This window comes from Taudactylus pleione, unplaced genomic scaffold (assembly GCF_031769625.1).
Source record: "Taudactylus pleione unplaced genomic scaffold, aTauple2 ptg000121l, whole genome shotgun sequence".
In the NCBI taxonomy this organism is placed as follows: Eukaryota; Metazoa; Chordata; class Amphibia; order Anura; family Myobatrachidae; genus Taudactylus; species Taudactylus pleione.
In genome coordinates, this window is record NW_028284523.1 from 10547391 (window position 1) to 10572616 (window position 25226).

Consider the following 25226-nt stretch of genomic DNA (forward strand, 5'->3'; position numbering starts at 1 on the left):
ATTCAGACCCGTTAGCTAGGATGCATTCGCACACAGCCCGAGTATGCGAATCCCGCGATCGCTAGCAAGAATACCCACTATGTCTTGCCGTGCGATCGCGGTATGTATTTAGACACCCACCAGCCTGAAACAAAATGCCCACTTTCCCTTAGTAACATACGTTATCTCCAGGAAGTGTATTAAACAATCGGTAACATCGGACCCATACGCAGTACTTGTGGCTGACCATACCCTACCGCAAGCACTGCGAGTGCTGCTGTGTGTAATTTAGCCATGTGGTGTGTATGCTGACGCTGCGTCTTAATTATGCATGCCCTTGAAATGGCGCTCAGATGCACAGACATGCCTGCGTTTGCACCACCACACCCCCGTTACCATCGACCAACCCCTGTCAATACCCACAAACGGCTCGTCCTGTCAATCATTCTTGCGGAGCGTCTATGTACAGGGTGCGAATGCTTCGCGAATGCATGGACTAGTTCATGCACGCACACTGTGTCTTACGAACGCAGCCTAGCGAACGGGTCTGTTTTACTTTACACATATTCATTTTATTAAAAATATGCATGGATGGATCTCAATGATACGTCCATGCATCTGTGTCTTATTGACTTTATTTTCTCATATGCATATCCAGCACCAGTGAGCCCATCTGTTGCCTGCTGATGCCACTGTGCACTGCTGCCACTGCTCCACACCCCAGCTGCTTCCACTGCCTCGCACACCTGTAGCCACAGCAGTCTCTCCCTCTGCACCCCCAAAACACCTCCTGTGTACTGTCCCCTCCGCCACCTGCACTAGTATACCATTTTGTTGCCCTTTCCCCCAGCAGGTGTCCCGGTTTGCTCCTCCAAACCCTGATGGTAAAATTATAAAAAAGCAATAAAATTCCATAGACAAAAAACCTTATGGTTTCACATGTCCCATTAAGGCTTCTTCACAAAACCTACTGAATTTCTGCCACTCAAGTGTTTTATGCACATTGGAACACATTTATCCTTAAAAGTAGAGATGGGTGGGTTCGGTTTCCTGAAAACTGTACCCGCCCAAAATTACCTAAATCCTAGCATATCTGAGCCGCTGCTCGCATCTCCGAGCCATTTCCAGATTAAAAAATGAGGCACGATGTTACTATACCGGCTCGGATCTCGCGTGTTTTGGATCATTTGGTTTAAAAAAAAAAAATAATAGTTTTTTTTTTGTTAAAAAAACACCTTCAGGCCATAATACTGTGTCTGCGATATATAATAATAATGGACAGTAGGTGCCAGTTATCATGTCGATACCGCTTCAATGTCATCTAATACAGCCAATGCTCAAGGGCATAGAAGCTATCAGTCAGGGCATCTAAAATAAAAAAAAGCGTATTTTACTACATTGCTAATGCAAAAAACACCTCTAATAAAGGGAAAGTTTCCATCAGAAAAACATAAAATTGCCAACATGCCATATACCACACGCAGTGGCAAGGAAAGGCTCAGGGCTTACATGAAAATGCAAGAGCATCTCACCCTGTGTCACGGCCAGGGTTTCTCAGCATGGTGGTCACCGGGTATTACCTGTGAGGTCATTGTGGCGAGGGGTCTCTGGCAGTGGTGCTGGTGTTTGGCGAGGGGCATTGGCTGCGCGTGGTTCTGTGCAGGCACATTGTCACTGAGGCCTGGTGGTGTTTCCGTTCCATTTGGCATGGATGCCGCCATCATGCCTCAGGTCATGTGATTCAAGCTGTCCAATCCTGGTGGGTCATGTGCTCTTTCCAGCCAGTCACAGCACGGCACCTGGTATTTAGGAAGGTCCAGAGCCTTCATTCATTGCCAGTGCAACGTGTTTCTCTGCTACGGCTGAGAGAGAGTACCTGTGCCTTACCTGTCTGCCTGGAAGCGCTACTAGCCTGTTACCTTGCCTGCTCCAAACCTGCTGGACTCACCCTGCACCCTCCATTTACCTTTCCCCTGCCTGAGTACCTGAACCTGCTGTTTCCCTGCACCTTGTCTCACACTATAACTCCAAGCTGGACTTCATTACTTCTGCCTGCACTTGGTTACAGCTCACCAAACCTGCATACTGGACATTTCCTGCCTGTCACTATCTGGACATTCTCCCATTTGCTTCACCACAGTTATCAAATGCACTTTAGTGCTAAACCTGGACTTTTTCTTTTTGCCATTCCCATGTCTGCTAAATCACTTATTAAAAACTCCACCTTTTATTTAAATCTGCTTCTGTGTCTGCTCCTGTCACCACCCCGGGTCCACAACAAACCTAGACCTTCACACCCTGGGACTGGAAAAGGTGTAAAAAAAAATGAAAACCGGAATATCAGTGGTGAAAAAAAACATTAAGGCAGTTGATCAAACTGTGTGCTATTCAGAAATGTCACAAATCCCTGAAAAGAGTCTAAGTGTGTCCGCAAATGCTATGTGTGAGCTTGACCTTATTGATACTGTACTCATAAAGAAGCCTCCTTCCACCATTTCTGCACCCTCTGCCAATGTGGGGGATAAGCAGCACAAGTCAAGAAGTTGCTAACCTAAAAATTGAGGATGCTATGGTGGAAGTATAACAAGGACGAGGGGGATATTTGTGTAGCTGAAGCTGGTGCTAATGAAGGTGTTGCTGATTAGGATAATGATTATGAGGAAGTTGTTTGTGTAAGTGAGGCACAAGTAGAAGCAGTTCTTGCCTGTGATAAGGCGGCGGCCAATGTCATGCCTGGGTATAAGACTAAAAAAATCCACCTCTTATGTGTGGAATTATTTTTACACAAATACTGACAACAATTGTCTTGCCAGCTGTAGCATTTGTAAATCAAATAGAGGTAGGGATTTTAACCATCTAGGAACCTCCTCCCTGTTATGTTATTTGCATCATGTTCATGATAATATTTTGTCAAAATCAGAAACTTATGCTAACAAAGTAACAAACAGTCCAGCATCAGTTAGCTCACTTCTTTCTGCTACATCCAAGTGCCTACAATCTCCACCACCAACACCTTTCATCATCAATATCCTCAATAATGATTGGAAGTAGTCCTGCATCCAATTTAATAAGGCTAACTGAGTCCTCTCTTATCCAGTATTCCCCAGAAGAACCCTTGAGTGCTAGGCCTACTGCTGCTGGGGATGGATCTTTATCCAAGAAGGGTACCAAGAAGACTACAATTAGTAGTAGTTTAAACAACAATTGACTGTTAAACAATCCTTTGCTAGAGGAAGAAAGTATGACAGCTGTTACCCAATTGCACAGTGGATCACTAATGCTATAACAGCTATGCTAGTATTAGATCTGCATCCAATAATCACCATTAACGCAGTGGGTTTTAGACAGTTAATTGAGTTCCTGTGTCCCCACTATCAAATCCCATCTAAATTCCACTTCACTAGAAAAAGAAATTCCCTGCCTGTACATGGACATAAAAAAACTTAGTTAGTGGCCTCCAAAATGCCATTGTATCCACCGTCCACTTAACTACAGATATGTGGACAAGCGGAACTGGGCAAACTACATGAATGTGATAGCCAACTGGGTATTACTTTCAGCAGCACAAACAGCAGCAGCATCTAACTAATGCCAGCTTATTCAAAGGCACTCTCTTTATCACCGGCTTCACTAAGAGGCATACCATGTCAACCTCTTAGATAAGCTCAGGGATGTCATTGTAAAATTCCTTACCCTGCTCTGTCTCTCCTCAGGATTTGTGATTTCTGACAAAGCCACAAAATTTGTGAGAGCATTACAGCTGAATTATTTTGAACATTCCCCATGTTTTGCTCACACAATGAATTTGGTGGTGCAGAATTTTTTGAAAAATGACAGGTGCGTGCAAGAAAAAAATCAGGACATTTTCGGCATTCAGCAGGTGCATATAGAAGATTGCAGCCCCTACAAGAACAGTTTAATTTGCCCTGCCACCAGCTGAAGCAAGAGGTAGTAACAAGGTGGAAATCCACCCTTTATATGCGTCAGCAGACGGAGGAACAGCAAAAAGCCACCCAAAGCTACAAAATGATTCTTGACATAGGGAGAGTGTACCATACTCCAGTGCAGTGGAGAATAATTTGCATGTTGTGCAAGGTGCTGAAAACCTTTGAAGTTGCCACCTGTGAAGTGAGTTCAGATGCTGCCAGCTCGAGTCAGGTGATTCCCCTAATTAGATTTATGGAAAAGCAGCTCGAGAAGCAGAAGGAGGAGCTGAGATTAAGTGATCCTGCTAAGCATGCTAGAGTTGTAGATCAAGTCCTTTATTTGCTTCGTCAGGATCCAAGGATTGTCAGCATCTTGAATTTGGATTACTACATCTTAGTGACCATGCTTGATCCTAGTTTAAGTCGTACGTCCTATCTTTCTTTCCAATGGACACAGATATTAAGAGATGCAAAGAGCTCTTGGAGACCGAGATTTCAGCTCAAGCACCATGTAACACCCCAATGTCTCCTCCTTCATTTTCTCCAGCAACTGCAGATTCCAGAAAAAAAACTCTGGTCGGGTCTAAATGAATTGCCTAAAATTAGTGACACCTCTACCGCGACTTCATCTAATACAGTCACCATTCAAAGAATGGCTGAGGATTACTTTAATGACAGTGCCCAAATACAGATGTGTCCTCTAACACTGTTGCTCAAGTCACGCCATACAGGCTTCTAAGTCACAGCATTTAAATACTGCAGGGAGTCATCACTGTAGCCATGGCATTCAATACACATCTTCAATACTGGGTGGCAGGTGCTACACTGATTAAAACTGGTGTACAGATAATGTACCGTCATCATGCTCGGAAAGAGGCAAAACTTAATTTTTCATGGACAAATTTCATCATTCCTGGACTTTTGTCTGAGTCCCAGTTTTTGCGGGAAAAATCTGAACTTGGCGTGGAAATCCAAACTAATCCGAACCCACTCATCTCTAATTCAGACGCTGTAGCACAGGGCACCAGACTGGCAGGAAAGCAGTCAGACAGTAGTATTACAGACAGCGGCCATATGTCTTTGCTGCTTCTCCCACAAGAGGGAAAGGGGAGTACCAGCTGCTGCCACCTCTGCCCCACCTTACCTGCCAGCCTTCCCCGGGTATCGAACACATACCGCATCGGCCCCAACAGGACCTGTATGGGAGACAGATATGGGGAACAGGGGAGTTACAGGCTGCCCATTCCAATAATAGCTGCGGCACACTCACCTAACTGCGGAGCAGGAAGCACCCTACAGACAGGGGAGCAGGTGGTGCGGGGGTTCCTGGGATGGCAGGCGAGGAGTACTGGGTCGCCTCTCCCCGCCTGTGCTCAACCTCTCCCTGGCGGCCTCTCCCTGGCTGTGCTACTAAGCTGAGCTCCCTGTCACAGTGACACATGACTATAACCAGAGTTAGCCCTAGCCAATTTGGTACCCTAGGCAAAATTTTGAGTGGTGCCCCCTAGCAGATGATCCCACCACCAATCTAAGGCCTCCATTTATCAACGAAACATAACCCCTTTAACGATCATTAAAGGAATTATGCCTTCTTTTCTGGATTTAACATCGCTCTTGGTATCTTTAAGATGGCGAGAGTAATGTGGTCCCCATTGCCTGTAATGAGACCCAGTGGTGCCTTTATGGCTTTGGCAGGTCTCCATGTTATGCACATGTGCAGACGGACCATTGCGCATGCGCATAACACCAGAGCCCTGCGGAGGACCTCATAGAGGAGGACTTCACTGGACTTCCAGGAATGATGATGTTTGTCCATGAAAGATGACGTTTTGCCTCTTTCTGAGTCCCATTTTTTGGAGGGAAAAAATCAGAACCTGGCGAGCAAAACCAAACTAATCCGAACCTGCACATCCCTAATATAGATATATGTACATTACACAGCTGCTCAGCCCCCCTCTCTGCCCACAGTGCCTACCTTCCTGAGCAGGTTACACCTACTTTTCGATGCAGCTAATGCTGCTGCGCTTGACGCCTGGTCCAAGGGCTGGGCGTTGGGCACTGCAGTGGCGGGCGGTGGGCCGACGGCTTATCTGGAAGCAGAGCCATGAAGTCACTCACGGCTCTGCTCTGCAAAGGCTCACGGGAGGAGTGGCCGCAGCTGGGTATGCGCAGCATGCCCTCCCACGGCCATCTTGTCTCCTACTGTAGCCAATAGCCAGAATGAGCTTCTGTGTAGAAGCTCAATCTGACCTGGCTTACAGGCAGTCAGTGCGTCACCTGACCGGCTGACTGCTGGACTGCCCAATCGGAGCTGGGCTGAGCTCCGATCGTGGCAGCAACGGGAGGGGAGGGGGAGACAGCGGTGCGAAGGGGGGCAGCGTTGCAGAGGGGGCGGGGGCAGTGTCAGAGCCCTGGAATGCCCAAAGGCAATCCAGTTGCCCCTAGGCATTTGCTTAGAATGCCTATGCCTAGGGCAGGCTCTGACTATAACTTACCATAGGTCCGGTCATCATCTTGTTCTCTCTCCACTTGGCTGACTCTGAGATGGTTCCTCTGGGTAGTCGAGTAGAATCCCCTTGTGATGTGTCATGTGGTGGAAGGATCTGGGGCTGGCTCACAGGCAGCAGCACGCCTGGTGACTGGAGACTAGATCATCATGCTCTGTGCCGGAAGGACCACGTGTTAACGTCATTGCATCACACAAAGCAGCAGAAGCAGACACACAGGAGTGTATGCACCAGTGCAGCAGGCGCGGTACTCCCAGGCAGCAGGGACATGGAAGCAATCACAGGGGATCACGATGTAGTCACAGCCCTGAGCGGAGCATACTTTTAGGACACTGGGGCAATGGAGGAGGAACTGTTGTCTCCAATAGTTCCGCCCCTGCTCCCGTGAGTTATGTATACCGAATGAAGCACCATCATTGCCCCTTACCTGATGCGGCGCTGGCCCCTCTAGGACCCGGTGCCCGCCTGCTGCCCCATCGCAACCCCTCACTGTCGGGCTGCAGGATGGTGGCACCCTCCTCACTGTGGCGCTCTACGCGCGCACATACCCGGCGTAATGGTCGGGCCAGCCCTTGTTCGCAGCACCACTTCCCCGTTCACAAGCATCTTCCCCTGTTACCACCCACAAATGGCACATTCTGTCACTCAATGTAGCGTTCAGTCTGTGTACTATGAGCGCACGATTCCCGGATGCAGTAACTGGTTCACGCATGCGCAGATGGGCAACAATCGCCCATAACGTCTGTCCCTGATTTAGCGTCTGGGTCTGAATCAGGCCCTAAGTCTTCAATAAATGAAAAATAAATACATGCTATCAACTGACAGTCATTAAAAAAAAAAAAATCACTGCAATCCGTGACATCACTATGTCACTGCACGTGTCCAGTGGCAGATTACAGTGGCTGCCTTGGACTACTGGTATTGTCAACACTTAACACATTGTCCAAGTGAGGTTCGATCCCCATTAAGGACAGATGCAGGATATATTTTTTAACATCTGCAAGTTTCAGTAAAATAGCACCTCATTTTATTAAACACATAATTATTATTGTATATTTACGCCAGAATTGACAACCAAGTGGAACTATAAGTCCCACCATGAAAAGCCCATCACTTTAGGCAACATTGAAGGTGCAACACTTACAGCACCTGGTGGACAGCGTCAATGATCAATATACTGTATTAAAGGTGCGATATGTAGTGCAGCCAGTGGATGGAGTAAATTACAGTACTAAGGTGCGACATGTAGTACACCCAGTGGATAGCATCAGTGATCAGCATATTAAAGGTGCGACATGTAGTAAACCTGGTGAATAGCATCAATGATCAGTGTGTGTGCATGAGGCTTGCTGTACCACTCACGGTGCATACGGTACAAGGAGACACTTACTGTTAGAGATTTTGTTATTTCATTTTGCTTCTAAATTGACAACTGGGTGTAACTATAAGTCCCAGCATGAAAATCTCATCATTTTAGGCAACACTGAAGGTGTGACATTATACTAATGGTGCGACATGTAGTGCACTTGGTGAATAGCGCCAAAGATCAGTATATTAAAGTTGCGACATGTAGTACACCCGGTGGATAGCATCAATGATCAGGGTGTATGCATGCAGCTTGCTGTACCACTGTGTCATACAGTGCATATGAGTACGAGGAGACACTTACTGTAAGAGAGCTTTTGTGTACAGTGTATATGGGTGCAAGGAGACACTTACTGTACTATAAGACAGTTTTTGTGTTTTTATTTTGCTCCTACTTCATACTGACAACCAGGTAGAACTATAAGTCTTCTACATAACCTGAAACTGCTGCAATGAGATGAAGGATCAAAAGCTAATGCTTTAACTTCACTCACCAATAAAAAAATATATATAGTATTGTACAGTGGTGAGTACTGTACAATACTGTATATTTTTTGTTGATGAGTGAAGATAGATTACTGCATAAACCAGTGGTTCCCAAACAGTCAAGGTTTTAAGATATACATGGTTAAATCAATTTGACTGGAGTACTAATTAAGACGCTTGTGCTCAAGTACGGATAGCCTTACAACCTGAACTGTTAGGGTGCCTTGAGGACAGAGTTTGGGAACCTGTGGTGTAAACATTAATTCAGGACTGCATTGTAAGTGTTACAGATTGAATAACATTATGTTAAACTGTTTCCCAAACTTAATCCTCATAAACCCTAACAGTTCTCTTTTTCCAGATATCCAAGCTGTTGCTCAGGTGTACAGTATTTTAGTCCCACAATAATTTTAAGAGCTACAAGTGTTGTGAAACACATGAAATGTTAGGGGTCCTGAGGACAGAGTATGAAAGACTGACATACTGTACTGTCAATTAGTATGGACTGAAGAGTAGCCATTGTATTACTGCCGAGCTGCCCCCTACCATTGGAATGATCTCTCAAGTTCCATCAAGTTATCCCCAGCCTGCATTGCTTCAAGCGGGTGCTGAAAACCCACCTATTTATATAAGCATATCCATCCACCACTTCTCCAGGTATTTGTTAAAACTGGTGTATATATTATATTTCACTTTTTTGTTCTAAATACGGTTAACCATCAAAGAACACAAATTGGGGAATTTAACCCCTTCTGAGAAAATACACATATGTCTACTTGTGTTAGGTGGATACCCTAGTATGTCTGTGATTGATCCTTCCTGTACTGTACTGAGGATACATACCTCTGACTTCTTTACTATACATTTTTTTGTCATTTATGTGGTGGTGTTTTTTTTTTGTGGGGGGGGGGGGGGAATTTGAATCAGATTTTTTTCATTTAAATGAAAAAAAAAAAAAAAAAGAGATCTCTCGGTTTTATACTAAGCTTATGATTTTTATATGCTGTTTTTTCACCAGCTACAAAAATAGAAAATACATGTATTGCAACAGTGTTTCTAAGAAGAATTAGCAACATTATAATTCAACTGCTGCTTTCCAATTATTGAGATGGACAGCTGTTTGCTATGATTATTTGTTTTAAATATTGTGCGGGTTGCGATATGTTCATGTTAAAAAGGGCATATGAAATTATAATACTGTAGTGATTACTGCTATTTGTTTGACGTGTTTAAATAAACAATAACATTATTTTATCTATTAGTCTATGTAAGTGTAATTTATTACACCAGGAAAGATTTTTCCATTTCCTACATAATTTTAAACTACGTAATAAAAGTAAAGTTTTAATAATTATAACTCAACAAAAGAGTGCACCAAATAGGGAGATTTCTTCAGTTGGACCCATCCGGAGGTCCATCTCCTTGTATTAAATAATCCTAAATGTACAAAGATAATTTAAGACACAAAAAAAAACATAAAAATAGTTGTGGAACAAGAAATTAGAGTTTTGGAATAGCCTCATTATACACCGAACATAAATCTTAATGAAAAGTTGTAGCAGGACCTGAAATGATTCATGGCTAGAAACCAACAACAATCTGACAACAATTCTGCAAGGAAGAGTAGTGTAGAATTGTTCCACAGGGCTGCGAGAGACTGATCAATAATTATAGGAAATGTATGCTAGCAGTTATTACTTTCAAACGGTGTAAATAGTGAATTATGTGGGGCAATTACAATTTCATTGTAGGAATTAAGGGCCTTATTCAGAGCTGAATGCTCTGACCAGAGCGCTCGCTCTGAATCAGGGCCCTCCTCCCTGAAAATGGAGCGTCCTCTTGGACGCTCGCATAGCTGTGGGTGATCACCCACAGCATATGCGAGCGTCCATGATGATGGTCGTGATGGTCAAGACCATCGCGACCATCGGGCTTGCGACGGAGACCCTGCGGTAGGGTCTCGCTGCCGCAAGCCCAGGAGTGATTTTGGCTCTATCAGAGCCAAAATCACTCCCACTGACATCACTAGTGATGTCAGTGGGGCCAGCTCCAGACGGTATCCCCACCAAAGGGGGCGTGCTGTCAATCAACATCGACAGCACGTCCCCTTTGGTGCGAGACCCGGAGCGACAGCTTGGCTGTCGCAGTCCGGGTCTCACGCATGCGCATGACGGAGCTCCCTCCGTCGTGCGCATGCGCAGTGGGGGAACATCGACCCGTTTGCGAGCGTCCTTTGCTCGCGAACGGGTCTGAATGACCCCCTAAGTGTTACATAGTTTTCATTCTTAAAATAAGTGCAAAGCTGTATATACAGTATAGGTAAATTGTATATATTATGTTTTGTTTGAAAAACTGAAAATGTGTAAATTCTGCAATTAGTCTGAAAATCAGACAGGGGCAAATACTTTTATAAATCATTGTATATAGGGCCTTATTCAACGTCTGCACTGCTGAATGCAGATTCCCGATAGTCTACGCATGTGCTAAATGGGTCCTGTATGATCGTACGCAGAGCAGCAACAAGCTGTCAGTAACTTACAGTCTGCTGCTGTTTGGGGGCGGCGTTGCCCTCCGTTTTCCAAAACGGAGTTGTGTCGCTGCCGTTGTGGGGGAGGGAAGAGGCCAGGATATCCGTTGGCTGACGGAGATTTCCTGACCTCTTTGTTGTATCTGCGGAGGCTGGCTTGCATGGAGGGCCGCCGACAGCCGCTCCGGGTCCAGGTGACCTAATTGCGGGAGGCGTGACCACGCCCCCTTAAAAAAACAGAAACAGTTAGATTTTTGCAGCCTGCGCGCTGGGGAGGGGGCGTTGGGTGCCCCTCAGCCAGGCACACAGCCAATGGGGGGTGCGATCAGCATGATTGCTCCCCCCCATAGGCATAGGAGACTGCTCTGGCTGCTGCTTTAGCAGCCGCAAACAGTCTCCTAGTGCAGCCCAGCACACAGCAGCATGAGCTGGGCTGCTGTGACGTAAGAGGGAGGGGGAGCGGTGCCAGACCCGGGCCCCCACCGGGAACCTCCAGCAAACCTGGGCAATTTGTACCTGCTCTCCCCCCCCCCTCTGGAAGCCCAAGCTTGCATGACCCCATGGGTCACGCAGCCGGCTGATGGTATCACAGATTATCCAATGCTGCGTCCTTGGATGCAGCTCGGATAAGTAATGCATGCAAGAGGTGTAATGCCTCCTGCTGTATTACCATATTACAGCCATCACTGAAATTACCCCAATAATGTACAAATGATGGGACTAATGATGCCTAGAAACTCACATTGACATACAGTATCTGTTTAAACTCATTTCTGATGTCAACACCTTGTGCTTTCGCACTATATCTGAACCCTGTATTGATTTCTAACATTCCCCTATGGTGAGTTGTGAATAATCCCACATAGTATACATTTAGTGCACATTTACAGAATCACACTCAAAGTTTAGCATTAGGTGTATGTAATAACAGGGAAAATAAATAGTGAATCTTGCATATATTAAATGTTAAACACCAGGAGATAACTCAATTCTGACTTGAACTCTGCAAAAACTTTTAGCAATTAACTTTCCCAGCAGTCTCCAATCCAGATGGGCTACAGCTGTAATAAATACTTCCTAAAATATTTTTTCCCTCCTCCCAAAAATTTTACTAGAATCAAAGCCTTGCTGTGCTCAAACTGTAAAACAGGCTAATCGCTTCTGCCTTTGATGTGTTCTGCATGATTCTTTCCCATGATATCTGTCCCTGCTGAGCTGCACCCACTGGTCAGGATTAAAGCAGGCTTGCCATTCAGACGGATACATCTGGGTGTGACTGTGCAGTAGGAGCATGTTAGCGAGATGATACGAAACGCAAAAGGAAAATTCAAAACAGCAGTGACTGATTTCTCATTTTCTGCGCTCTGCACTATCTTGGTTGTAGAAGAAAAGCACAGTTGTTACTCTGAAAAGGGCGCTTAACCATTTGTAGTCCATATAGTCAGCAGTGTCTTGGAACATGGAGTTCCCAATATACTGAGTACTATATTTACTATTCTAAAATGTGTACAAAATTTAAACATTGGTCTAAATTAGAAATCATGTTTTTTAGCAACTTCCTTTGTGTCATCGTCCTTTCTCTCCATGCACTCCTGCATACCAAACTAAAAATGAAATGCCTGTAGCCAGGGGCAGGGTATATATGGAGGAGGAGCCAGTGCATCCTGGAAGCTGAAAGCTTGTAACTGTTTGGTGCCTGGATTACTCCAACCACATGCCCCCAAGGTAACTACTGTGGACCCTATGAACCCCGAAGAAGAAACCATATTTATCAGCAACTTCCTTTGTGTCATCTTCCATTCTATGTGTATAAAATATAACACATGGTAATTTATTACATCTTTGACTCAGAGAAGGTCAATGATAGTCTGAAATGCAAGTAAAAAGTGGCATTTCCCAATTTTAATTGAAGCAAGTATGTACATACCAGGAATTAAATTCAGTAGAACAGGAATGGCCCCTTTAGATAAAGCAAGTTTTCCACTGCTGTTCATAGATTAGAGCTAGTTAAGCAAGGGTGCAAGAACTACTTACAATCTTACTTAAAATCAATTGACATTCATGCATATATTACTTTGGAACAGTCAGTTGGTGGACAAAACTGATTTTTTATTATACATATATATATATATATATATTTATTTAAAAAGAAAAAATAGAACTTTGATACAGGGGCCAACTGTGTAGTACATTATTTAAGCTTCCTATACAACATAGTATTCTCTAACTGCGTATGGTTTAGGCAATGAATTGTACAACTTACCAGAGACTATTGTGTAACCAATTCCTCTTGGACGCCCCTTGTCTTGATCAATAGCTGTTATCATACGTACTGTTGTTCCCTTTCAACAGAAGAAAAATACAATACTGATTAATGACTCAGGAACAACAACCTGAAATGAGTGATACAATATATTAAATGTTTTTGTTACTTCCTGTGGCATACAAGCAATTGGCAATAAATGTTTCATTCACTACTTTTTCTAATATCTGCTAACATGTTGTATGGCGATACAGTTAATATACCGATGGACAAGAAACTGTCCGTCGTAATCCTTCTGTCTAAATCCCGACATGGGACCAAAGACAGGAGTCTAACACTAGACGACTATCTTTAACCTGATGACGCGGAATCCCAACAGGATGGCTTCCCGAAGGTAGGTAAGTGGGCACACTTCGTTCTTAGCTGCGGGGTGGGGGGGGGTAGGATTTAGGCACCCCCGCTGGGACTTAGGGTTAGGTACTTCCTGGGGAGGGTTAGGGTTAGGCTAGGGAAAGGGGGGGTTAATGGGCAGGCACCCCCCCGGGAGGGTTAGGTGAAGGGTGCAGGGAGGGGTGTTAGGTTTAGGCAATTGGGGACTTAAGGTTGGGCACCACCCCGGGAGTTTTAAGGTTAGGCAACTAAGGGAGGGTTAGGGTTAGGGGTTGAGAAGGGTAGGGTTAGGCAATTTACCTGCGCCATTGGGATTCTGCTCCTGACATATCGTTCAGTGTGGGCACCTACAAGATGAGGAACAACTGAACGATTACGATGTTGCAATCATTCCTCAGTTGGCAAGTGGATACGCAGCTTAAGGGTAAGAGGGTACAGGGAGACAGGACATCATTGGTCCTCTCTTTCTCGGGACCTTCCCATTGCCCACCCCAATGGCTACAGTGATATCTGCCAACTAGAATGAGTCAGCTGAACTTTGACTCTCAAGCAGACAGTCTTGGAGGAGTTGATCTCATGAGTGAGACATGATCAAAGATTCATCTTCTGAAACTAATTTGCCAGTGTTTTTGAGTCAAAACAGGTAACAGGAGTGTGTTATTTAGTTAGTACTAATTAACAATCATATTGTCAGGAAATGGGTAGGTTTTCCAGGGAAGGATGAGATTTGGTCTGGGGATCTTTAACTTATTCATTCATAATTGGACAATGTGCCCCCAACCCCTCCATAAAAAAACTAAATAATAATATATAAAATTGCCAGCTGATGTCCATAATAAGATTGTGTCCTAACTAGAAACAATTGGCTTGGTTTTGCTGAACAGCGAACACACCAGAACTTTGGGGTTCCAAGTTGAACAGAGGGCCTGATTCAGACCCACTCGCAAGCGGGTCAATGATGCCCCACTGCGCATGACCGAGGGAGCTCCGTCGTGCGCATGCGCGAGACCCAGCTAGCGACGGGGTAGCCGTCGCTCCGGGTCTCGCACCAAAGGGCGCGTGCTGTCGATGTTGATTGGTGGGTGTGCCGGGGTCGTGGCTGCCAGATGGAGGCGTTCCCATGGGAACACCTACCGTCTGAAGTCAGCCCCACTGACATCAGTAGTGATGTCAGTGGGAGTGATTTTGGCTCTGATAGAGCCAAAATCACTCCAGGGCTTGCGGCAGCGAGACCCTACCGCAGGGTCTCTGTCGCAAGCCCGATGGTCACGATGGTCTTAACCATCACGACCATCATCATGGACGCTCGCTATAGCTGTGGGTGGTCACCCACAGCTATGCGAGCGTCCAAGAGGCCGCTCCATTTTCATGTAGGAGGGCCCTGATTCAGAGCGAGCGCTCTGGTCAGAGCGTCCGGCTCTGAATCAGGCCCAGAGTCCCTGCTTAGATCACTTTGGGATTCAGAGTAGAACAGAGGCCCTCCTGGCCGCTCACATAGCTGAGGGTGACCACCCACAGCTATAGCGAGCGGCCAAAATGATGGTCACGATGGTCAAGACCATCGGGCTTGCGACGAGACCCTTGCGGAACGCCTCCGTATGGGCAGCCACGCCCCCGGCACGCCCAACAAAGGGGGCGTGCTGTCAATCACCATCGACAGCACGCCCCCTTTGGTGCGAGACCCATAGCGATGGCTTGGCCATCATTATTTGGGTTTCGCACATGCGCACGACGGAGCCGGCTCAGTCATGCGCATGCGCACTTGGCCAACATCGACCCGCTTGCGAGTGCTCAGCGCTCGCGAGCGGGTCTGAATCAGGCCCAGAGTGCCAACTGGACTGGAAATGAATGTTATGGATTTTAATAATACTGTAGGAACAAAAACATGTCTACGTTACATGATTTTAGCTGTATTTATGAAATTTTAAAGAAGACCAAGGGCCTGATTCAAACCCGCTTGCAAGCGGGTCGATGTTTGCCCCCTGCACATGCACTGCGTCCGGTGTGCGCATGCGCGAGCCCCAGCGAGCGACTGAAGTTCAGTCGCTCCGGGGCTCGCTACAGGACGGGGCAGCTGTCGATGTTGATTGACAGCTCTCCCCATTTTGTAGGCGGGGAGGGGGGGTGGCTGCACAAATGCAGGCGTTCCCTTAGGAACGCCTGCCGTTTTTGGGCGGCCCTACTGACATCACTTGTGATGTCAGTAGTGTACTTCCTGCTCTATTAGAGCAGGAAGTCCACTCGGGCTTGCGGGAGCCGAGACCCTACCACATGGTCTCGTCGCAAGCCCGATGGTTGCGATAATCGCGACCATCGCCAGGCCGCTTGCACAAGCTGTGGGTGGTCACCCACAGCTTTGCGAGCGGCCTGGAGGCGGAAACAAATAAAAAACAAACTGCCCTGATTCAGAGCGATCGGCTCTGAATCAGGCCCCAAATCCACAACTGAACCAAAACACTTGAGGATGTTTTTATCCAAAATCAAAACACAATAATTTAGAACCAAAACAAAAACACGGGGCTCTGCGCACATATCTAGTCTAAACACTGAAGAAAAGTCTGTCTCTAACCATTCAAAGACTTAATTAAAAAATAGTGGATTGTAAAAAAGAAACAAAATTAGACATTTTTAGATTATTTTGCTTGATTCAAATGCCTTTTGTTGCATAGGTGTACATTACTGAATTGTAATGAAAGAACATTTTAGGGAAAGAAATTGATCAAGTCTCACACTTTTGAAAACGACTGTGAAATTGCAGACGCTCCACTCCAGAGCATGCGCAGTGCGAAAACAGTCAAGATACATCTGCAAAACGTACTGCCTACGCGTCTACTCTGCCACAGCCATAATGAGGGGACTTCAATTAGAGGCGAAAACTCGGAAAGTTTTCATCTGTCCGACTTTTCGCCTCATTCGCCTGTTTCAGAGGCAAATTCATTCCGTGCGCATCCACGCTTTTCATCTCAGTCAATTGCAAAACAGGTGAAAACAGAAATAGGTGAATGCAGAACAGATGAAAGTACTGAAACAATTGGGGAAATCAGTCTGTACCCCAGAAAAAGATCCACTAACATAGGGAATCAATATAGATTTGTAATAATAGCCCTAATAAACTATTTTGGGTACTTAAGTTTTGCAAATCCTTGCTATTAGCGTCTTTGTAAAAGTGGTGAAGAATGGCATAAAGCAGTATTTTTTGGTGAAAATAAGTAGTCCTGTCAAATTTGGGGTACTTGGAAATGGGTACTAGCATTTTTTTTGTGTCTCTAAAGTGAACTTTTTAAAAACATGAAAAATCCACCTGCTGCAACCACCTGCAAACCCAAAAACATCTGACCCATCCTTGGGGACTCCCAAGAAGTCTATTTCACTACTTTTTTATGTCTATCCCCCCACTTTTTACTTTGTCACCCCAAAAATGACATGTCTTTTTTGGGGTGTTCTTAGGTTTTGGTTTTTTTGCAGATTTGTCCTTTGGGAGGCTGTCCCAAAGGTTCTGAGTCATTTCCCCATGTTTGCGCCTCAAAATAAAGATTTTGCACTTCTTTTCACCTGCTATTGATTGGAGAATCTTTTTTGCCGAATTCAATGCATCGAGTCTCTGCTTAGGCGAAATTGTCCTGGAATTGAATTAGGTGAAAAGTTTTTAGGCAAAATTTTCACAAAAAAACAGGCGAAAAAGGCTTTTCGCCTCTAATTGAATTCCCCTCATTGTGTAGTAGCTGTCCATTTAAAAAAAATAGAAAATAAATCAATTTAGCAGAGCAAACTTCTACTATTGTATTTTTTTTTAACAAAATTAAAAAATAAAAGGATTGCAGTGAAATAAAGATGATATTTTTATAAAAAGAGTAAAGGGTTTGTTGCATTACTTCACAAGATACACTTTCTCCAATCTACAAGTCAGATTACTTTAGAAAAGGTGGACACACATGCTGCAATATAGCTGGCAATATCAAACTATTATCCCAGCATACTTGGGCCACAAAATAAGCAAGTTGATAGACAATCACATTGGATCAATATCTGTTAATGTGGTTGGAAGATGACTCTGTCATGTTCCAAGTACACCAGGAGCCAAGATTATGTTCCAGAAGGGATCTGACTATTCAGACTGTGTAGCAAATTGCTAGACATTGTACTGCTTTTTCCCAATCTTAGCGATTGTAGCTTGATGATTAAATATCAGCTGTCACCCAAGATCAAATCTTTCTACTTTAAATTTGATGAACATAACAAGAGTTAAGCATTTGTACCCTCATGTCCAGACTAATGCAATGCACTCTCGCCCTGCCAGAAAGAGCATTGTCCTGCTTGCAGCTAGTACAGAATAAAGTAGACAGACTATTAACAAACCAGCCAATCACTATGCAGTTAAAGGATATTTAAAAGTAAAAAGAAAGTCAGAGAGGCATCCTCTGCAAAAATGTTTACAGCCTAAAAACTTTATTTAAAAGTTTTATTGAAGTATTAGTTTAATACACCACTACTTGCCACAATACTGAGAGTAGAGCAATATGTTGTCAAAACCTAAAATAATACTTTTCTTAGATTTGTTTGATCAATAAATTCATGCATAGGTTGTTCAGCAAACAGACCTTAGAACACTTGTTTGATTTGGGCAAGCAAAACATTTGAAACCAAATGTCATGTGAATAGTTCTGTGTAATACAGCAAGATATACTCTGCAAAGCATCACTTCTTATATCTATAAATATAAATGTATTGTCATGTATTATTTACGTAACATATTATTTATTTGTCTGTTTTTCCAAATGGAAAACTTGGCATTAGCCACATCAGAGATATTCATACAACAAATCCCTAAGTATAGAATTGCTGAATAACTCTAGCACTTATTCCACAAACCACACAGCCTGTGAGAGAAAGCAAATGTTAATTAATGCACTGTTCAAAACACTTATTGTTGCTTCTAGGTAGTTTTCGTAGCTATGCAGAGCTGCAAAATGCACACTCATATTCCCCAGCAGAGGAAATGTCACGTTTGGAATTTGCATGTATAATCACCAGAAAGAGGGAAGGACTGACGGCTTCAGTCACTCTGACGCAGAGCTGTACTTCATCAACCTCCCAGTGAAAAGGTCAGTTTATATGGTCATAGAGGAGCAAGTTGTAGAAACAGTTAATATGGTGACTGAGACCGTATACAGTATCAGGTATTTTACTACAATTCTCGCAGTAACAGATACTACTATGGAGATAAAATACAAGGTGCAAAAGCACTTTTAAAATTATTTTTATTGCTCTGTCAAATAAATCATATAACTCTACCAAAATGTACTGCTACTGTATACTTATCTGTGTAAATAATATGTCTAAATGGATCCACAGTATTCTGCTACTGGTATACAAAGCTTCTGCAAAAGCGCACAAAACCATCTGTATGTTAAATTGCTTTAACAATTGACAAGAATGTTAAGACTACATTCTGCTAAGTTTGCACATCACTAATAATAATATCTTACGTAAGCAGGGAAATACATAGGCTTTGTAGATGTGTAGAGTGAAGGGAGACTTCCGTATATATCATGAACCCCACTGCCTCCCTCATCAAGTTATAACCCAGATCTGACCACCGCTCTCTCATTCATACCCCTTTTCCATCTAAATTCCGGGTCTGACTCGGAGTTGGAACAAAGTTCCTATCCGGATCAGACCCGGAATTTTGCCGGCGCATACTCGGGATATTCCCGAGTCAGCGCCGCTCACACAGCAGCCGGGTCTGCATGCCAGAGATCCGGCTTTTGCGGAGTGAAAGTGGACGCTTGGAGATGACGTCATCTCCAAGCGCCACTGAAGCCGGATCCGATCGGCCGGCTAGCAGCGCACTCCAGGTCATCGTGACCCGGAGTGCGCTGTTCTCACAGCAGGGTTTGCCCGTGTTAAACCCTGCTAGTTACCTGGGTTGGATTGCAGGTCACTCGACCCGGCGATCCAACCCTCTCCCCTTTTACACCAGGGAGCTGCCTGGGTTATCCCTTCAAAAACCCAGGTTTTAGCTCCGGTGTAAAAGGGGTATCAGTTATAACCCAGATCTGACCACCGATCTCTCATTAAGTTATAACCCAGATCTGACCACTGCTCCTTCATTAAGTTATAAGTTAGATCTGATTACTGCTCTCTCATTAAGTTATAACCCAGATCTGATCACTGCTTTCATTAAGTTATAACCCAGATCTGACCACTGCTTCTTCATTAAGTTATAACTTAGATATAACCACTGCTCCCTCATTAAGTTATAACCCACATTTGACTACCGCTCTCTCATTAAGTTATAACTTAGATCCGACCACCGCTCCCTCACTAAGTTATAACCCAGATCTGACCACCGCTTCCTCATTAAGTTATAACTTAGATCTGACTACCGCTCCCTCATTAAGCTATAACCCAGATATGACATAATGGTAATTTCTAAATCCCCTTCTTGGAGAGGACCCTGACGTCATCAGCCAGTGTCCAGCATCATTCCCTACTATCCAAGTGGGCATAGAGGGGGAATAGAACCTTGTGGCGAGTGTAGCACTTTCTTTTTTAAGTGTGGACAACGTTCTTCTTTTGGTGGCCTTATTGGACATGAACTGCACTTCCGCCCTCACTTATGTCACTTCCAGGTCCCTAGCATGAAGGGAAAATAAGCTCTACCATGATATAACCCAGATCTGACCACCTTCTCCCTCATTAAGTTATAACCCAGATCTGACTACTGCTCCCTCATTAAGTTATAACCCAGATCTGACCACCGGTCTCTCACCAAGTTATAACCCAGATATGACCACTGCTCCCTCATAAAAAAAAAATAAAAAATCACACCTTATATTTTACCGCATTAACTTAGTCATTTAAAATTATATCCCAGATCTGATCCCCTTTCCCATTTAAGATCATACCCCAAATCTACCTAGCTAATCTGCAAAACTCTCTCCCTATTAAAATTCATAACTCAAATAACCAGCTCCCTTATTAAGATGTACAGCTTAATTATAAAACCTCATCTCTTTCACAATTATACCCTACATTTGACCCCTTCTCACAAATTAAAATAAATAAAAAATCATACACCATATCTGCCTCCCATATCCCTTCCTACAGTGGAGTATTTATCGAATAACTTTCAGCATATCCCCTGGAAACATCACTTTTCAGGAATAACCACAAATATTTTGGAAACGTTTGCTATGGACCCGTGGCCCCCATAGGTCTTGCTACTTCTCTGTGTATGAAGGAGGATAGGGCGTAGGAGCTAAATCAAAGGCAGATGGAGGGGGTTCATTTTTCATGATACTGTAGATTATAACATAATCCCTCCACAAATTCCTCTAATGCCTCCACAAATTCCTCTAAAGGTCCCAACAAAAATCCAAGTTTCATATGAATGAACTGCAACTCGGAACACTAAAAACATCACTGTAGTCCCAGCTGCCTTTGCTGCTCTTTTCTAGTATTTTTTTAATACACTGTTCATGGAAAAGCCTCCACATTTCATGCCCACAGAGCCAGTCATAAATCCCTGGTCAGTGACCTTTTGCACAGCTCAGAGCTGCTGGGTCTGGTATCCAACAGAGGCCTTGTAAATCATTAGCGTGATGGCTTTCTCAAAGCTTCCAATACAATTGAGAAATGTAATTATAGCTAAAAGGGGAGGCTTAGAATGAAAAATAAAAAGACAAGGGATACAAGGCAAAAAAGAATCATCAAGACTCATGGTTCCATCTTGATAATTTATTGTGCTTTAATTCACTGTTCCAGAAGGAGAGAGATGAACTCCAAATCCTTCAACGAGAATGTTTCTCCATTTAAAAGACTGGGTGAAAGTGTCGCTCTATGTGACAGTGTGCTAGTTGCCTGTCAAACAGAGGAGAGCAGTTTAGAATGATAAGTGGCAGACAACCGTGCTGTACATTTTAAAAGCCAACAAACTGTAGTTCCCTTACATCTACTGTACAATGACTTTATTTACGTCTGAAAGGGGTCGTACTTCCTCTGGTAAACTACATTTTCTACAGCTCATTTCCTATGTTCTGATCAGCAGTGCGAAAAACATCAGTTAAGAGAAAAGTATAAAAGAATGGAAAGTTAGCTGGGTAAAGCACCTGGAATCCATCTTTACGAGACATGATGAACAGAGCGCAATAGAAATAAATCACTACATATCTAAAGCACACATAAAATCAGCAAGCACATACAGTATTTTAAAAACAGAGAAGCAACGTTGTCCCAAATCTGAGGAGCAGGAGCTGGACCTGTTATTATTGCAGGAATACATGACACACGTACTGTATGCATTGCAAACAGTCGCAGATACAGGAGTAATGGTAAAAGAGATCAGAGAATGGACCTCAGAGGCTGGAGGCCAGACTAGCAAAGGTAACAATACAGGTACTCAGACTTAAAAGAAAGCTGGACTGAAGACGACACAGAAAACTGTACTGACAAATCTCAGTTATTTCTTGTGCAGGTAACTACAGTAAGTTGTATTACTCCCAACATCCACTAAGTTGAAGGCGTGTGCCCAAAAAGAGGACATGGCCTCACAAGCAATTACATACCAATGAGCCACGCCCTCCATTGTTTGTCATGCTTGGGGCATGTCCATTGCTCTGGGAGCTGCTGGGCATGGCCCCAGTCCCTCTCTCCAATTAACAGACACCTTGTACATGGCATCTATTCCGGGGGGGATTTCCAAACCACTGCAGTACTCTGCGGCATGTGTGTGGGACAAAGGGACAGTGCCTGCAAAGCAGGACTGTCTCGAAATCAGGACAGTTGGAAGGTATATGTTGTGTAGATAGCAAGGCTGAAGTAGTTTGTGCACAAAGCCAAAGGTCCAGTACCAGGAAGCCAGACAAAAATAGCAGCACAAGGAGCAAGCACAAGTATGGATATGATAAACCATTATAAGAGAGGGGATAGCTAGCATCAAGCACACAGCATTTGTCCGTAAACAGCAGCCCACCTCTACAAGTTGGTTTTAATTAGAGAAGATTACTGGTAGGGCTAATTTTTCAAAAGGCTGGCAAAACAGGTATTTTCTCAAGCTTAAATTCTTGTTTTTGCTTTGCCGTATAACATGTTAAGGCCAGTGATAGTCCTATTGCTGGAGCCAATTCTTTGTTCCTCTCTTATGGCGCACATCCACTAGGCGATATTAATGAGCAATTGAATGATAACGACATCGTTATCGTTAAATTGCTCATTAATCGTGCACTAAAATGGCGGAAATGACCAGCAATGCGCGCTCCCGCTTGTTGTTTCCAACATCAATCATCGCCTGAACATGCTGGTCAATCTGCCGATAACCACAGATTGACCATAATGAGGGAGGGTGCCTGCACTGAATGACATATTTTTCACTGTAGGCACAGCAGGGGAAGCGGAACAACTGTATGATTACAATTTTGTAATCATACTGTCGTTCCACTATCTGCTAGTGGATGTGCCCCTTTACACTTTTTCTTTCTGTCTTCTGGTTTTTATGGGTCTTTCTGGGTTTCTCAGTTCAAGTTTCAGGGGTAGGGTTTATTATGATTTGCCTATATTGGAGCATCCAACTGACAAAGGGGCACCCACTTTATTGGTTGGTAAGCAACCAGTAAACTGGAACTACTGGACACCTCCCATAATATAAACAAAGCTTCCTATTAATAATGAGGCTCTACTATCATTATTTAAATAATAAAGGCACTGGGCAGTACTACCATTCAGCCATGTAGCCATGCAATCCACAACTGCAGAACTTACAGTACAGGACTCTGTTGGCAAGAAGTGTGCACCTGTGCTGTCTCCTTCTTCTCTATGCTGATACCAGCAAGGTGCAAACACGGTGTATATGCAACCCTGAGTGTGTCACTGTGTTGAGTGCTACAGTGCTGCATGGCTGTGCAGTACTTATCTCCTCAGAGGTGAGACTCATTACTGCAGTATGTTACCTGCATTGCCGTGTTTACGGCTGTCACCACTGTGTATGCTACCGCTGTTACCAATAAACCTACAAGACAGTCCACTGTGTGGACTAACCTCCATTTCACATTCCGCTGGTACTTATTGTAATCACCCAGGTTTTACACCAATAGGTCATATCAATAAGGTATGGGCCCAGTTGTGCAGAGTACAGTACTTGTTGAAGCCAGGAGAGCACTACTGCACAGTCTCCATATTAACTTCTTTAGGGAGGCTTCATTCCCTAACCAAGATGGTGGCCAATGTCTATACTTTTTTGCATGCATGGTGCCATCTTATCACTGTTAGAATGCTGCAGTGGAACATGGATGTGTTCCATTTCTCTTAGTGAGACCCTGCAATATACTTTATCCACAGTGTTGTTCACCACTTACATCGCTTCCAACATACAATCACTGGCTGGGCTCCTGTATACTCCACTTCATGCTGAGAGAGTCTGTTACAACTGTGAGTATGACTGTACATTCAAGTTACTGCTAAATTAACCATTCCACTGGTTAAGTGACTTCAGGGTATCTGCTTAAATGCTAATGTCTCCCCCTCCTGCACAGTGCCTAGAGACGCCCACTGAAAGCATCTCACACCAATCGCTCACACACATAGCTATAAACATCGGAAACATCAAACGCAAATTAGTCGGCCACCAGCCTGCTAAGTAGGTCTAACCTGTCCAGACATGCAGAGGGCTCTCCTGCTGCGAGCAAGAACACTGTGGCTAATTTATGCACACCCAGAAAACAGTGTTTAAACGGTTCTGACACGCCTACGTTTTTCTAGCCACTCCCTTGCCTTAATAGTAATGCTCTGGAATACTCTTCTTCCCTCTCTCACCAACACATATGCTTGCAACTCATAACCCTCTCATGGGAGCTGCATAATGGAGACTTCATTGGGCTTCCCGCAGAAGTACTGCAAACTTCCAGCTCTTTGTCTCACACAGGCTTTAGGTCTGATTCAGAGATGCGTGTGTTAACTGCATGCAATGCCCAATGCTTGCGCAGTGAGGGGTATTAACTACTGTGCATGCGCTAAATACTTTTAAAACCTGTATGGCTCATGCATTAACCTGAGTGTGTGCACAAATGCGCTGTTGCATATGGGACCACTGGTATCAGAACGTTGTTATATCGTGTGCTGGTAGTGTAAGGGGCCATATTCTGGCACATGCTAGTACACGATACACATGAGGCAGGATGAATCTAGCATTTGCATATGTGGTCTCTCTCTAGACCTCTCTCTCCTTGGGTGTTAGATGAACATTGTGGCAGCTACCATGGCCCTGCCATTCTCCCCCACCAGGTGGGAAAAACCTGTGCACTTTATAGGCTAAGGTTCTACTCACCCTTTCATAATGTTTCCCGCTTGGCCACATCTCTTTTTTGGGTCCCATGATTTGGCAATGGTTCCTTTCTCTGCAAAACCCTTCCTGGGTCTCAAGCATGCATTATCTACAATAAGCAGCAAAAACATCCTCTAGAGTGTATTATATGTAATGAAATAATTTTGCATACATTTGCCACATGAAAATTACAGTTTTCAGATAAATTTAACAATGTGCTCTTGCTGGGACACGAAGAGCTAGAAGTAAAGGGAATCGGTATGAAATACCTCTGGCCACATGGCCGGCGGTTCGATTCCTGGCAGTGCCTGGCCGACAACAGCAGAGTTCCCAGCAGCGGAAGTCCGACAGTGCTGGAAATCCTGATCGTTGCTAAGGTAAGTATAAACTAACCTAACCTAAGACCCTAACCCTCCTTAGGGGTGTCTAACCCTAACCTCCCCCAAGTGCCTAACCCACCCCTTCC

At 44.2% G+C, this 25226-nt stretch overlaps 1 protein-coding gene across 1 annotated transcript in view; it reads right to left on the minus strand.

The window, feature by feature from the left end:
* The window catches only part of CDH23 (cadherin related 23), a 1221584-nt gene that overhangs the window by 751950 nt on the left and 444408 nt on the right, over nt 1–25226 (minus strand). The window contains exon 9 of the mRNA XM_088472189.1: nt 13054–13132. Coding sequence (XP_088328315.1) covers nt 13054–13132 — 79 coding nt within the window. The remainder of the gene's footprint in view (nt 1–13053; nt 13133–25226) is intronic.